This window comes from Coregonus clupeaformis, chromosome 21 (assembly GCF_020615455.1).
Source record: "Coregonus clupeaformis isolate EN_2021a chromosome 21, ASM2061545v1, whole genome shotgun sequence".
NCBI classification, from domain to species: Eukaryota; Metazoa; Chordata; class Actinopteri; order Salmoniformes; family Salmonidae; genus Coregonus; species Coregonus clupeaformis.
Window position 1 is genome coordinate 58,361,535 of NC_059212.1, and position 15,240 is coordinate 58,376,774.

The 15,240-nt window shown below is 44.8% G+C and overlaps 1 protein-coding gene across 2 annotated transcripts in view; it reads left to right on the plus strand.

Annotated features, from left to right (window-relative positions):
• Positions 1–14,855, plus strand: part of LOC121534525 (transcription initiation factor TFIID subunit 4-like) — a 40,775-nt gene extending 25,920 nt beyond the window's left edge. For both annotated transcript variants that reach the window (XM_045206035.1, XM_045206036.1), the window contains 5 exons: positions 1,267–1,339; positions 2,131–2,245; positions 10,595–10,763; positions 13,638–13,768; positions 14,768–14,855. In XM_045206035.1, coding sequence (XP_045061970.1) covers positions 1,267–1,339; positions 2,131–2,245; positions 10,595–10,763; positions 13,638–13,724 — 444 coding nt within the window. In that variant the 3' untranslated portion in view covers positions 13,725–13,768; positions 14,768–14,855. The remainder of the gene's footprint in view (positions 1–1,266; positions 1,340–2,130; positions 2,246–10,594; positions 10,764–13,637; positions 13,769–14,767) is intronic.
• Positions 14,856–15,240: the final 385 nt, after the last annotated feature.

Below are 15,240 nucleotides of genomic sequence, written 5' to 3' on the forward strand. Positions count from 1 at the left end.
ACACTGACTCTGCACCGGTACCCCCCTGTATATATAGCCTCCCTACTGTTATTTTATTTTACTTCTGCTCTTTTTTTGTCAACACTTTTTTGTTGTTGTTTTATTTTACTTTTTTATTAAAAAGAAATGCACTGTTGGTTAAGGGCTGTAAGTAAGCATTTCACTGTAATGTCTGCACCTGTTGTATTCGGCGCATGTGGCCAATAAAATGTGATTTGATTTGATTTGATTTGAGACACACACTGCTCTGCCAGCGTTCTGCTTCCCCACCAGACTATTGGCTGGACTGATCCAGTGTCAACTCAATCACCAAAGGTCTGACATTCAAAGCAGTTGTAATCACTAGACTATAGCCCCTGGTATAACACCAGTCTGAAGCTAAAACTTGCTTCTGGTTTTGGAACCAGGGAACCCTGTATGTTCTTTATAGTGTGCTCCTAAAACAACCCCAGAGAAAGTTCCCCATTTTTTATTTCGGAACTTACCTGGGATTTTCTCAAACTGTGTTGTTGGTCCGCCAGAGGTGCTACCTTTTCTATTCTGGCTGCTGAATGTATTTTCCTCTGAGGCCCTGCAGTGGATCTCTGGGAGAAATGGCCCCTATCTTTTTCAAGCCTTGAACAGTAATATAGCATGTGTCAGGGAATGGAAAACAAGGCTAAAAAATATGCAGCGAGAAGCAAACTGGTGTGAATGGATGGCTGGGCCTCAGGCCTGTCCCACGGCTAGGCTGCATGCTAGGAAGGAAGTGGCTCTATTAGCGCAGAAGCAGCCCTCTCCTCTCCTCTCCTCTCCTCTCCTCTCCTCTCCTCTCCTCTCCTCTCCTCTCCTCTCCTCTCCTCTCCTCTCCTCTCCTCTCCTCTCCTTTCCTCTCCTCTCCTCTCCTCTCCTCTCCTCCCAACCCCTCGTCTCTTCTCTTCGCTTCTCTTCTCTCTGTCTCTACTTTTTCACTCTGCTGTTCCTCCTCTTCCTCCTCCCGTTGTTTTATGCCGACACACACACACACACTGGCCCATTCCTCACTCTCCCGTACAGCGATACCTTTTTTAATGTCAAAATTAATCGGGATCAATCAATTGAGACGTCACAAGACCTGCTTTTCATTGATTTGGTCAACTGTCTAAATTGTATTTACCATTCTTCTTCTTCTTCTTCTTCTTCTTCTTCTTCTTCTTCTTCTTCCCCTCTCTCTCTCTCTCTCTCTCTCTCTCTCTCTCTCTCTCTCTCTCTCTCTCTCTCTCTCTCTCTCTCTCTCTCTCCCCTCAGGGTATCAAGCAAGTAGGCACTGCTGGTTGCCAGGTCAGGATGCCCATGGTGATCACCCCATTAAGAACACAAGGTGACCACAGCGTCTCCATTACATGTTACATATTTCATATGGTACTTCAGAGAATACTTATCTCACACCAAAGGATCTGAACAGACAGATAGGAGAGCTGAGAACAGGTGTTTCCAATCCTGCTCTACCCTGTTAATCCTTTCATCAAACATTTACACTGCTACCATCTCACACTGATTCACAAACACTGACTGAACACACTGAAGCAAGCCCTGAAAAATCCCCTAAATACCATACTAGTCCCCAAAGTGTGTGGTGTGTTCTCAGGTATTTGTGCGTGTGTGTGATCAGAGGTGCATACAAATTTGATTTGCCCCTTCCTCAGATTGCCTGCAGTGAAAGATATGTATGTTGTTTTATGCCCATAAATTGTAATGCGGGGAAAGTTTCTAAAAATACTTTGTGCCTCTTGGCTAGGAACCTGCCTGTTAAAATCAAGTTTAAATTCACTCTGGCAGTCCTTGTGCCTCTCCGAAAACGTGTCTCCAAGCAGGATGCGGTTTTGGAGTGTAAGGAGAACCGGTGAAGCGCAGTGATATTGACAGAATGATGTTGTCTATACAAACCTGGGGAGAGCTGCCTACGTTGTAATACTGCTCCTCTGTCTCCCCTGGTCTCCCTCTTCTCTCCCCAGTGTGACAGAGATGGTTAAAGAAAGTTCTTCAGACAGGAGCAGGTTTGACGATAATACGAGGGGACAGCTCATAATAATATTACTCTGTGTGTGTGTGTGTGTGTGTGTGTGTGTGTGTGTGTGTGTGTGTGTGTGTGTGTGTGTGTTTGTTTCCCAGGCACGGTCGGCAAGGGAGCCACGTTCCAAGCAGGCAAAAGTCCTGTGGGCTTTGCCGTTAAGGGCTCTGGAAATCAGAAAAACAAGCTGAACGATCCCGGAGGCGGTTCTTTCAGGTACAAACGCTGGTTCTGTGCACCTCTTCAGGTAGAGAGAAGAGGGAGGAAAAGAGAGAGGGAGGAGAAGAGAGAAAGAGAGTCTTACTGAGTGTTATGGACAGCCAGCACATGGGGGCAGCATTTCACCAAGATAACTTGGATGACTACAGGCTACACCTCAGCTAAGGCCATGAGTTTTCATCCTGTCATCTGCCTGACTCTCGCTCTCGCTCTTGCTCTCTCTGTCTGTCTGTCTGTCTGTCTGTCTGTCTGTCTGTCTGTCTGTCTGTCTGTCTGTCTGTCTGTCTCTCTCTCTCTCTCGCTCTCTCTCGCTCTCTGTCTCTCTCTCTCTCTCTCTCTCTGTCTCACTATCTATGTCTGTCTGTCTGTCTGTCTGTCTGTCTGTCTCTCTCTCTCTGTCTCTCTCTCTCTGTCTCTGTCTCTGTCTCTGTCTCTCTCTCTCTCTCTCTATCTCTCTGTCTCTCTCTCTCTCTCTCTCTCTCTCTCTCTCTCTCTCTCTCTCTCTCTCTCTCTCTCTGTGTCTCTGTCTCTGTCTCTGTCTCTGTCTCTGTCTCTCTCTCTCTCTCTGTCTCTCTATCTCTCTATCTCTCTCTCTCTCTCTCTCCTTTTGCTTTGTCTATCACATAACAACACTCTCTCTCCCAGCCAATAGATAATTCAGAGTCATTCACACTCATCAATGCTCTGGATTCCTGTTACAACTCTTTGGTAGGAATGATGATAAACTACTAAAAGTTAAGCAGGAACAAGTCATTATTGAAACCATGTACATGGATAAACACTAGCTAATGACCCTTTTCAAAATAAAATGGCACAATGTAGTCTACACTTGTGTTTCCCCTCGTTAATATAGATGTTTATGGTTGCCCCCACCCTACCTCCAGGTTCTTGAGCTCGTTTCATCTTTGTAAAAAAATCTTCATGAAAAATGATCTTTACAATCTAACCTATAGGTATAGGTGCATATGTGTGTGTACATGCGTGATTGCGCTCATATCTCTGTTTGTGTGTACGTGCGTATGTATGTACATTTTCCTGTCCTGCTAAGTATTCAAAATGTAACGAGTACTTTTGGGTGTCAGGGAAAATGTATGGAGTAAAAAGTACATTATTTTCTTTAGGAATGTAGGTGAGTGAAAGTTGTAAAAAGTACAGATCCCTCCCAAAAATACTTAAGTAGTACTTCAAAATATTTGTACTTAGTTACTTTACACCACTGGCTCCGTGCCCATAGTAGTCTGGGTCACACAGGCCACCGGGTTCATGGTAATGGCCTCCCCTCCTGAGGGGAAAGTAGCTGCCCCGGGCCCTGATTGATAAACCAATAAATCTTTAGTGGCCTTGATAATTAAGCTGTCAGGCCTGCTTGTTACTGACAACCTTTTCCCTCTGGTGCTTCTGCCTCCGTGTTTACTCAAGCCACGCATTGCCTCCCTGCCCCAGCAGTGCACTATATTGGCTAACCATACAGTACATAGGCCACACACTTGTTTCATGTCAGCTCAATCAAATAGGTTAATACAGTGGGGAGAACAAGTATTTGATACACTGCCGATTTTGCAGGTTTTCCTACTTACAAAGCATGTAGAGGTCTGTCATTTTTATCATAGGTACACCTCAACTGTGAGAGATGGAATCTAAAACAAAAATCCAAAAAATCACATTATATGATTTTTAAGTAATGAATTTGCATTTTATTGCATGACATAAGTATTTGATCACCTACCAACCAGTAAGAATTCCGGCTCTCACAGACCTGTTAGTTTTTCTTTAAGAAGCCCTCCTGTTCTCCACTCATTACCTGTATTAACTGCACCTGTTTGAACTCGTTACCTGTGTAAAAGACACCTGTCCACACACTCAATCAAACAGACTCCAACCTCTCCACAGTGGCCAAGACCAGAGAGCTGTGTAAGGACATCAGGGATAAAATTGTAGACCTGCACAAGGCTGGGATGGGCTACAGGACAATAGGCAAGCAGCTTGGTGAGAAGGCAACAACTGTTGGCGCAATTATTAGAAAATTGAAGAAGTTCAAGATGACGGTCAATCACACTCGGTCTGGGGCTCCATGCAAGATCTCACCACGTGGGGCATCAATGATCATGAGGAAGGTGAGGGATCAGCCCAGAACTACACGGCAGGACCTGGTCAATGACCTGAAGAGAGCTGGGACCACAGTCTCAAAGAAAACCATTAGTAACACACTACGCCGTCATGGATTAAAATCCTGCAGCGCACGCAAGGTCCCCCTGCTCAAGCCAGCACATGTCCAGGCCCGTCTGCAGCTTGCCAATGACCATCTGGATGATCCAGAGGAGGAATGGGAGAAGGTCATGTGGTCTGATGAGACAAAAATAGAGCTTTTTGGTCTAAACTCCACTCGCCATGTTTGGAGGAAGAAGAAGGATGAGTACAACCGCAAGAACACCATCCCAACCGTGAAGCATGGAGGTGGAAACATCATTCTTTGGGGATGCTTTTCTGCAAAGGGGACAGGACGACTGCACCGTATTGAGGGGAGGATGGATGGGGCCATGTATCGCGAGATCTTGGCCAACAACCTCCTTCCCTTAGTAAGAGCATTGAAGATGGGTCGTGGCTGGGTCTTCCAGCAAGACAACGAATCGAAACACACAGCCAGGGTAACTAAGGAGTGGCTCCGTAAGAAGCATCTCAAGGTCCTGGAGTGGCCTAGCCAGTCTCCAGACCTGAACCCAATAGAAAATCTTTGGAGAGAGCTGAAAGTCTGTATTGCCCAGCGACAGACCCGAAACCTGAAGGATCTGGAGAAGGTCTGTATGGAGGAGTGGGCCAAAATCCCTGCTGCAGTGTGTGCAAACCTGGTCAAGACCTACAGGAAACGTATGATCTCTGTAATTGCAAACAAAGGTTTCTGTACCAAATATTAAGTTCTGCTTTTCTGATGTATCAAATACTTATGTCATGCAATAAAATGCAAATGAATTACTTAAAAATCATACGATGTGATTTTCTGGATTTTTGTTTTAGATTCCGCCTCTCACAGTTGAAGTGTACCTATGATAAAAATTACAGACCTCTACATGCTTTGTAAGTAGGAAAACCTGCAAAATCGGCAGTGTATCAAATACTTGTTCTCCCCACTGTATATCGTCACCAGCATGCATTTAACCTCGTCCAGAAACACCCCCCCCCTCTACTCTGCATGTTGACATGGATTGGGAATCCCTGTTTTCTGGCTGTGTAGTGTAGTGTAGTGTAGTAGTCCCTGGTAGGGCAGGGCTGTATCTAGCGCTATACTGTTCCCCTCCTGAGGACATAAGAGCATGTTGGAACAGAGCCCTGTGGCGTGTGTATATCCTCTCCCCTTAGAGCACTCTCAGCAACTCCCTCTCAGCACGGGTGGCAATAGTCCAGAAATGGGGAGGGATAAGGGAGTCTCCCCCCTCCTTAAAATAGTGATGATACTGAGATTGTACTGTAGGCATTTTTAGTTTTTTTCTGTTTCCTGTGTTTGATCTTAAATACTCCCCCCTCCTTCCACTCCCCAGTGTTGTGCTATGTAGATTGTGTTTTGTGTAACATCAGATTTGTATTGTTTCCCTTTGCGAAGAATATAATGCAAGTGTTGAATAGCTAATTAGATAGGGGTTGAATAGACTATGATCTCAGAGATTCAGCTTATAACCAGTCAAACATGGTCCAAGTAGAATCAACTAGGCATAACCCCTCTAGTGTCTCCACCTTGACCATATGTCAATTTATGTATTTATGTATCTGTTGTGCTGTGTTGTGATGTGCTGTGTTGTGCTGTGTTGTGCTGTGTTGTGCTGTGTTGTGATGTGTTGTGATGTGTTGTGTTGTGTTGTGTTCAGACCACAGGGCTTGTGGGGTTCCCGGTGAGTTCAGAGTGTGCTCTGCTTTGGTGACCACAGACAGACAGACAGACTGACAGACAGACAAGCAGCAACAGTGTAGTTTTACAGTGCTGAGTGGAAGCAGCTGGTCTCTCCCTCCTGCTTTCTGTAAACACCCAACATCCGCTTTAATCACACCCGGCCCTCACCCCCCAGTTCTCAGCCATCTCAGACCTCAGCCCCCTCAGCCCAATGCCAGCGGTGAGCTCACCATCATTCCCCCAAATCCTCCTGCCCCTCCACTCTGTGTCTGGTCTGGGGCATACGTCCCTCCACCCCAGTCCCCGTCTCCCCATCCAGCTCGTTCACGTCCAGTCCAGACCAGCCAGACACACAGAGAGGGAACGTGCTTAAACTACAGTACACCGACTTTGGTACATGTTGGCAGCAGTGAGCATTGCCTAAAGCGACAGGCTGTAGTGCACATTGAGGAACTAAGGAAGCTGCAGTGGCCTGTGCCTGTGTTTGTGACTGTGTGTGTGTCTCACTCACTGTGAGGTATGACTAGCTACATGGAGGGGTCTCAGGGATGTTAGCCACTCAGATGGCTCGGTTGACGACCCCTCCTTGGGCACAGGGGGCACTCTCTTGGGGGAGGTATCAGAGACAATCCCTGTCTAGCCCTGGATTCTGGATCTTCCCTGACTGGATGCCCCCATTCCACACACGCCACATGCAAACACATGCTCCTTCTAAATGGCAGAGCAATCCAACTCGCCACCTATGGCGTGCCCTCTCTCCCATCCAGGCTTGATATGGAAAGTACATGCATATGTATTCATGTTGCTCTGGGTGTCATGGCCAGCAGCAAAATCATTGAGAGGCATCTATTCCTCCACAGTGGAACCTAATTACACCTCGCCTTTATTAGTGAGAGGAGAAGGTACTGTACATTCGTTCAGGAGTCTTTTTGTTGTTTTTGTGCATTTCATATCTAATTCCCTCCTTTTAATGTCAGCCGTGTCTTGCATTCCCATTTGATTGTAGTTCCCCACCCCAACACAGGATACATCTAGCTGTGCTATTAAGAAACAGGAATAATGGAGTTATTTGCATAGCAACATAGCAAGACCATGTCCACTAGCTGTGTTGTGTAACTTTATGTGTTAATCATCATTACATGTGATGATTTATGTAAGGTATATTTATATAATGGATAATAAGGTTAAGAGGCCAGGGTGTTGGGTGTTGATGATGATGAAGATGACAGTGGTGAAGATGAAGGTGCATAGCCTACAGTAGGAGGGGAGATATATAATGATAACATACTGGAATCTCCTGTATCATCAAAGTGTTGTTGGGTAGATTCTACATGGAGGTTTATTATTATTATTAGACTCAGAGAGAGTAGGACTGGGACTGGCAGGGTGAGTAGAGGGTTAGTTACTCTAGTGAGATCTCTTGGTGCTGGGAGGAGCTCTAATCGTCTTTGTCAACCTCCTGCCGGGATGTCAGGACTCATATAGGTGCTCATGGCCTTACAGAGGAACAGGAAGACATCAGCGGGGTGCGATGCCTGCCGCTGACGATGACGATGTGTTCCCACACACGGGCGCCTGCCCGCGGCGGGCAGAGAGAGCAAGGCAGCATCAACGTGCATGGCCCCCGCAACACGTAACCTCTTGTCGGTCGGAACCGGCGGCGGCGGTGCGAACGCCAATTACTTTAGAGGGGAGGCAAAGGAACGGGCGAGGGAGGGTGTGAGCGGCTGCCCTGTGTGTGTTCTGTGGTTCTCTGTGCCCTCTGTCACCGCCACTCAGTGGTTCCGCCAGCCCAGTGGACGATGGAGGGAGGCAGTGTTTCCATGGCTGATCAGTTCAGGGCATTGCCAGCCACAGCACACTCCCCTGTTCTTGGTCCTTTATCCCCTGGTTACTGTTTATCTCAAACACAATATCTAATACATTTTACTGATCCAAACCTACGTATGAATTCAAAAAATACTAATATGTAAGAAAATGAACAATGTATTGAGAAGCCAGCCCGTGTTGTGAATCAAAATGGTGGTGGATATTTCCACTGGACTAGTACTGGAGGATATTGCTGTTCTCAGCAGAGTGGTCTGTAAACAGTGTTTGTTGATATTAGTATATTGCCAGATTCATCACACAGCAGCTCCAATCCTCCTGAGCATCCTTACCCAGCTCCCCACCATCCAAACATTGTCAATCCTACTACAGTGGGGGAAAAAGTATTTAGTCAGCCACCAATTGTGCAAGTTCTCCCACTTAAAAAGATGAGGTCCTCTGTAGCTCAGCTGGTAGAGCATGGCGCTTGTAACGCCAGGGTAGTGGGTTCGATCCCCGGGACCACCCATAAGTAAAAATGTATGCACACATGACTGTAAGTCGCTTTGGATAAAAGCGTCTGCTAAATGGTATATTATTATTATTATTATTATTATGAGAGAGGCCTGTAATTTTCATCATAGGTACACGTCAACTATGACAGACAAAATGAGATTTTTTTTCTCCAGAAAATCACATTGTAGGATTTTTTATGAATTTATTTGCAAATTATGGTGGAAAATAAGTATTTGGTCAATAACAAAAGTTTCTCAATACTTTGTTATATACCCTTTGTTGGCAATGACACAGGTCAAACGTTTTCTGTAAGTCTTCACAAGGTTTTCACACACTGTTGCTGGTATTTTGGCCCATTCCTCCATGCAGATCTCCTCTAGAGCAGTGATGTTTTGGGGCTGTCGCTGGGCAACACGGACTTTCAACTCCCTCCAAAGATTTTATATGGGGTTGAGATCTGGAGACTTGCTAGACCACTCCAGGACCTTGAAATGCTTCTTACGAAGCCACTCCTTCGTTGCCCGGGCGGTGTGTTTGGGATCATTGTCATGCTGAAAGACCCAGCCACGTTTCATCTTCAATGCCCTTGCTGATGGAAGGAGGTTTTCACTCAAAATCTCACGATACATGGCCCCATTCATTCTTTCCTTTACACGGATCAGTCGTCCTGGTCCCTTTGCAGAAAAACAGCCCCAAAGCATGATGTTTCCACCCCCATGCTTCACAGTAGGTATGGTGTTCTTTGGATGCAACTCAGCATTCTTTGTCCTCCAAACACGACGAGTTGAGTTTTGACCAAAAAGTTATATTTTGGTTTCATCTGACCATATGACATTCTCCCAATCCTCTTCTGGATCATCCAAATGCACTCTAGCAAACTTCAGACGGGCCTGGACATGTACTGGCTTAAGCAGGGGGACACGTCTGGCACTGCAGGATTTGAGTCCCTGGCGGCGTAGTGTGTTACTGATGGTAGGCTTTGTTACTTTGGTCCCAGCTCTCTGCAGGTCATTCACTAGGTCCCCCCGTGTGGTTCTGGGATTTTTGCTCACCGTTCTTGTGATCATTTTGACCCCACGGGGTGAGATCTTGCGTGGAGCCCCAGATCGAGGGAGATTATCAGTGGTCTTGTATGTCTTCCATTTCCTAATAATTGCTCCCACAGTTGATTTCTTCAAACCAAGCTGCTTACCTATTGCAGATTCAGTCTTCCCAGCCTGGTGCAGGTCTACAATTTTGTTTCTGGTGTCCTTTGACATCTCTTTGGTCTTGGCCATAGTGGAGTTTGGAGTGTGACTGTTTGAGGTTGTGGACAGGTGTCTTTTATACTGATAACAAGTTCAAACAGGTGCCATTAATACAGGTAACGAGTGGAGGACAGAGGAGCCTCTTAAAGAAGAAGTTACAGGTCTGTGAGAGCCAGAAATCCTGCTTGTTTGTAGGTGACTAAATACTTATTTTCCACCATAATTTGCAAATAAATTCATTAAAAATCCTACAATGTGATTTTCTGGATTTCTTTTCTCTATTTGTCTGTCATAGTTGACGTGTACCTATGATGAAAATTACAGGCCTCTCTCATCTTTTTAAGTGGGAGAACTAGCACAATTGGTGGCTGACTAAATACTTTTTTCCCCACTGTATATGCTGACTCTGGATGGAATAAAACCTATTAAAATAGTGTATTATTATGACCAACTTATACACTGAATCAACATCATAACAATGCAAGTGCATACACTACATTCCTTGTACGATTGCACCTTGAATGAAATGAGAAAATCTGAGTCAGTTTTCCACAGGAACAGCTCTGTAATTGTCTATAGGGACATAGCAAACTAATACTGTAAAAAGGAGCCATATATTATTGTTTTACACAGACATTGTTGTAAGAGCTAATGTACAGATGTAGGATCTTAATTTGAGCCAGTTTGCTACAGCAGGAAAAAAGTCCTGCAGCAACAGGAAATGTGAATTATTATGTGGATTATAATTAATTTACATGTTTGTAGGGGTTGATACATTTTTCATTAGGGCAAATCAAGTCTGACATTTCTAAGTGGAAATGTCAACATTAGAAGCCTTTTAAAAACTACATCTGTAGAGCCCTTAATGAAATAAATCCTCCATCTATTTGTTTCCAGGGATGATGATGACATTAACGATGTGGCGTCCATGGCGGGGGTGAACCTGACTGAAGAGAGCGCTCGTATCCTGGCCACCAACTCTGAGCTGGTGGGAACACACATCCGCTCCTGTAAAGATGAGGCCTTCCTACCCCGGGCCTGTTACACAGACGCATCCTGGAGACAGGTACGGACAGTACACTACTACAGTACATTATAGTACACGATGACACCCTCACTAGAGAAACCTCTAAATACTACCCATATAGTGTATGATAATGAGGCCTTGTTCACAGCAATAGAACAATAGAAGTTGCATACACAGTAAGTCTTTAAAGTCATTAAATGATAGAGAATTGAAGTGGAGTCATGTACTGTATCATTGTCTTCACGGTTAGCATTATCGCCAGTTCCATAAAACAATTCCATAATCATAATCATCAAGTGTTGCCAATGACGCTGATCTTCATTTTTATCATAGTGATTATTATCTTCAGATTTATCTTGAATTTATTAATTTGCTTCTGAACATGTGTACCAAACAGAATCATGTTCCTTCAAACTTGTGCTGGTTTAGAAAATATAGGCCAGACCCCTGTCTGTGTGTGTGATGAAATCTATCTGTTAGCGTTGTGTTTTCTTTCATTCTCCTTGTTGTTTCTGCATCTGTAGTGTCATCACTAAAGACAGACAGTTTGATTTACTTCCCCTGATGGGATGTTGCAGGCCAGGTCGGAGCAGACCCTCCTTTCTGGACTCCCTCATTTTAAACTTGGTGCACTTAACAGTTCTTTCACCTCCTTTAATGAATTCTACAGTGGCTGTCTGAACTTACTAGACCCCAGGCCCTGACATAAATACTTTATAGGGCTGTCTTTTGAAGGCTGCTTGTCAGATTGTCCTGTGGACTGAAGGAAGAGAGTTCAGAGTTACAAGACTTGATTTTGTTCTTCTTCTGTCTTTTGATTGGAGCTCCACATACAGATACTGTCCTATTTGCGAATGTGAGTTGACACACGGACCAGTGGAATCAGCCTCTGTTTATATTAGAATTTATTTGAGGGTTTACCATGTGATAGACTAGTATCTACAATGTAGTGGCCTCTTGTTAGGCATATTCAATGGTGGCACTGGTAAATGGCACTTTGTTACACTTCAGGCCTTTTTGCACTGTGTCGGAAATGTCTAAGCCTAATGTGTGAAAGTGCAATTCAATAATATTACCATAAACAACTAAGTCTTGAATACACGTTGCATTAAAAATCACACAGTAGAATAGAATTCAAACACAACGGGGAGTTTTAGTGCTTAGACGTTTCTTCTTGTTTTACCTCAATTAAGTATCCAAGGTGACGGTGGCAATGAGGCCCAGAGGTCATGTGCTGTTATACGGTACCTTGGTGAGGTTGTTATCCCGTCGCCTTGGGGAAGAGGGGGTTAAAAATGTAAATCTTGCTCTGGGGACTTGGTGCTGTGCGGGGGTGGGTGGGTGGGAGGCCATGGCGCCCCCTGCTGGGGAAGTGGCACTTGGGCGGCTTTGTTGTGTCAGTGATGGGCTGTGGAGAACTCTCAGCTGGCAGCAGAACCAAGGGAGGCTCCCCAGCCTGCCAACTTGGCTCAATCAGAGGCTAGTGGGTACGTGGTCCTCCTCACACAGTGGTACACAGCCCTGACTCACCCCTCTGCTTTATGCTGCCTTCTCTGCTCTCTGCTGCCTCCACTGGACAGGGAGATGTACAGCGGGGCAGGGTAGATTCAGACCCAGTGAGGACCAGGGAACCCTGTGTCTTTCAGAATGTCCACACAGATTGGGAGGAGAGGAGCTTGTTTCTCTCTCCCTGTTTCTTTCATTCATTCTTTCTTTCTTTCTAATTTTTTCTCTTTCTGTCTTCCCATATCTCTCTCTCCTCTCACCCCCCTCCTCTCTTTCTATCTCTCTTCTCTCTCCAAATCGTTCTTCAGGCTTGTCCTTGAGCCGTGGGCCAGTTTCATTTGTGAAACTGCAAACAGCAACTCCCTCCTGACTCCCAGGGCCTAGAACATACGCACAGCTGGAGTTCTCTAGAATCTCAAAGTAAATGATAGTGCACTGGTACCTCAGAGGTCCAATTCTGCAGAGACACATACACAAGCACGCAACTCCAAAGAGACTCACTCGTGTTCAGTGCAGAAAGTTCACTTTTCTCTTTTTAAGGGCAGATGAGATGACAATAGTAAAAAATAAAGCCTGTTAAGGTGGTTGGAAACGAACACTAAAGCAATTCAATGCTGTTTAGACTCTCCTATAGTCCTAAGCCAGGTGCTGGTGTGGACTAAGTTACAAATTGAGGAATGTATTTCTTTCATAGAGAACTTGGCTTTCTTTGTCTCGGTCCCTTAAAGATCTAATTTTGTAGGAGAGTGGAAGCCTTTAGTATTTTATCTTTTGACATCGCTTACGACCCAGAGAAAATGTTTTTGTATTTTCACACTAATTATCAGGCTTATACGGATCTCGATCCTTTCAAGATGTTAGACCGGGAAAAGGTGTATGTACAGTACGGCTGATTTAAATAATTGGTGTCGTTTACTTAAAAGTGTACCAGAGAGAACATTCTGCATATTAAAAAGGAAGAAAAACAGATCCTAACCTCCTAAACTGTTTACTGCCAGGAAACTAGTCTAAATAAATTATCCTTTAAAGTTAAGGTTGGCCAATGTTGTTTACAGCTACACACGAAAGACTGCAGAGTAAGAGCCTGGTAATTCATACTTGGATACTATTCTGAACATGGCACTAGAACTGTGAAACGTCTAGAAAGAGATTCATCATATGAAACGAATACCTTTTTCACACTATTGTCCTGACCTAAACCAAACTGTCCTGGCTCAGATGTTTTTCTTTGTCCTTTTTAACATGGTTCCAGCAACTATGGTGGATGTGTAACCAGGCCAGCTCATTACAGCTTGGTTTGGTTCGGCTCAGCTTGGTTCAGTAGTATGAAAAGCCTTTTCGGACTAGGATTTGGGGAGATCAGCGTATATTAATGTTGGAGTCCTTCTGTCTGTGTGTGACCCTCAGCTAAGAGGTTTGGAGTGTCAGAGGTACCTTTGGAGGCTGTCACCTTCATCTCCCACGCCACCCAGTCCCGACTTCGCACTGTGCTAGAGAAGGTCTCCTCCATCGCACAGCACAGGATGGATGGCTGTAAAGTAAGTAGTCGTGCCAGAGACAGACATACCTATGAGGAGGTGGGCGCTTTTTACACTTAAGTGATAAACATGATAGCATAGTTTCCACAGAAACATATTTTTCAAAACTTTGAAAAATACCTGATAGATCTTTTTCAGGCCTCTGTCTGACACACCAACATTGGTGACATAAACATTTAGCCTTGAATATAGCAATGTAACCACATTTAATTGGTTTACAATAAAGTCAATTCAATTCTGCTCCTTGTAAAAGAATGAAAGCAAAAAACATAGCAACTTTGAAAAGCTGTTTTCCTGTGTGTATGTGAGGCAGAGGAGCGGTGGGGTGGTGGTGCTACAGCTGTCCCTGTCTTGTTTTGCCTTTTTTGCGGTTTGTAAATGAGGCGTGTTAAAAGCGTGAAGTCTCCTCGTCTCTGTGAAGCCACTCTGTTGACATCAGCGAAAAAACCAACCGGGCGGGCGGCCTGGAAGAGAGCGCACGACTGAGTTACGGAAGAGGAGAGGAGTGCAGGCTCAGCTCTGAACAAAGGCGGGAGGAAGGATGAGAGAGTGGTGACAAGCCCTCAGATGTCACTCCACTCTGTGCTCTGCTCTGCACCCAGCTCCTCACATCGCCACAGAGAGAGAGATAGAGTGAGAGAAACTGATAAAGGGTGTTGGGGGAGAACAGAGAGACAGACAACACACAGGGAATAAACAATTGTCATATTAACTTTTTGATGACCCACAAACTTTGTTTTCCTTCTGAAACTTGTCTCATCTTCCCGTCTCCCAAGTGCAGAACAACATATTTAACACAACGAGAAGCGGTGATGCATGTAAACAAAGAAAAGTTGTGATTAGTTATCCAAACTGGTGGTTGAGCGAGACGAGGTGTCGAAAGTTGGAATAGTATGTTTATCCAAACGTGTGGTTAATATGAGATCTTCTAAGGATCTTAAGTTATTTTACATCCACACTCGCTCTCTCTCTCTTCTTTCTCCCCCTCTGTCTCTGCAGGATGAGGAATGGTATGAGCAGTCGGCAGACGTGCGGTCGCAGCTAAAGTTCTTTGAGCAGCTGGAGAGGATCGAGAAGCAGAGGAAGGATGAACAGGAGAGAGAGATCCTACTGAAAGCAGCTAAAGTAAGTCCTAGTCACCTTCTTGTTATAAAGACATATATCCCTTTTAGTTACAACCACACAGTCAAGGAAGTGTTTTCACATTCAAACCTGATCTTTAGCCCAATTTAGCAATACCCTGAAATCTTACCAGTTTCAGTTAGCCCATTTCCAATCCTGCCCAATGCACCATGAAGGCCAGTGTAGGTACTGTAGCTCTGTTGCTGTGGTGTGGGTTACTAGTGTGTAAGGTAGTGTGTAAGGTAGTGTGTAAGGTAGTGTGTAAGGTAGTGTGTAAGGTAGTGTGTAGCTGTGCTGTGGTGTGTGTTACTAGTGTGTAAGGTAGTGTGTAAGGTAGTGTGTAAGGTAGT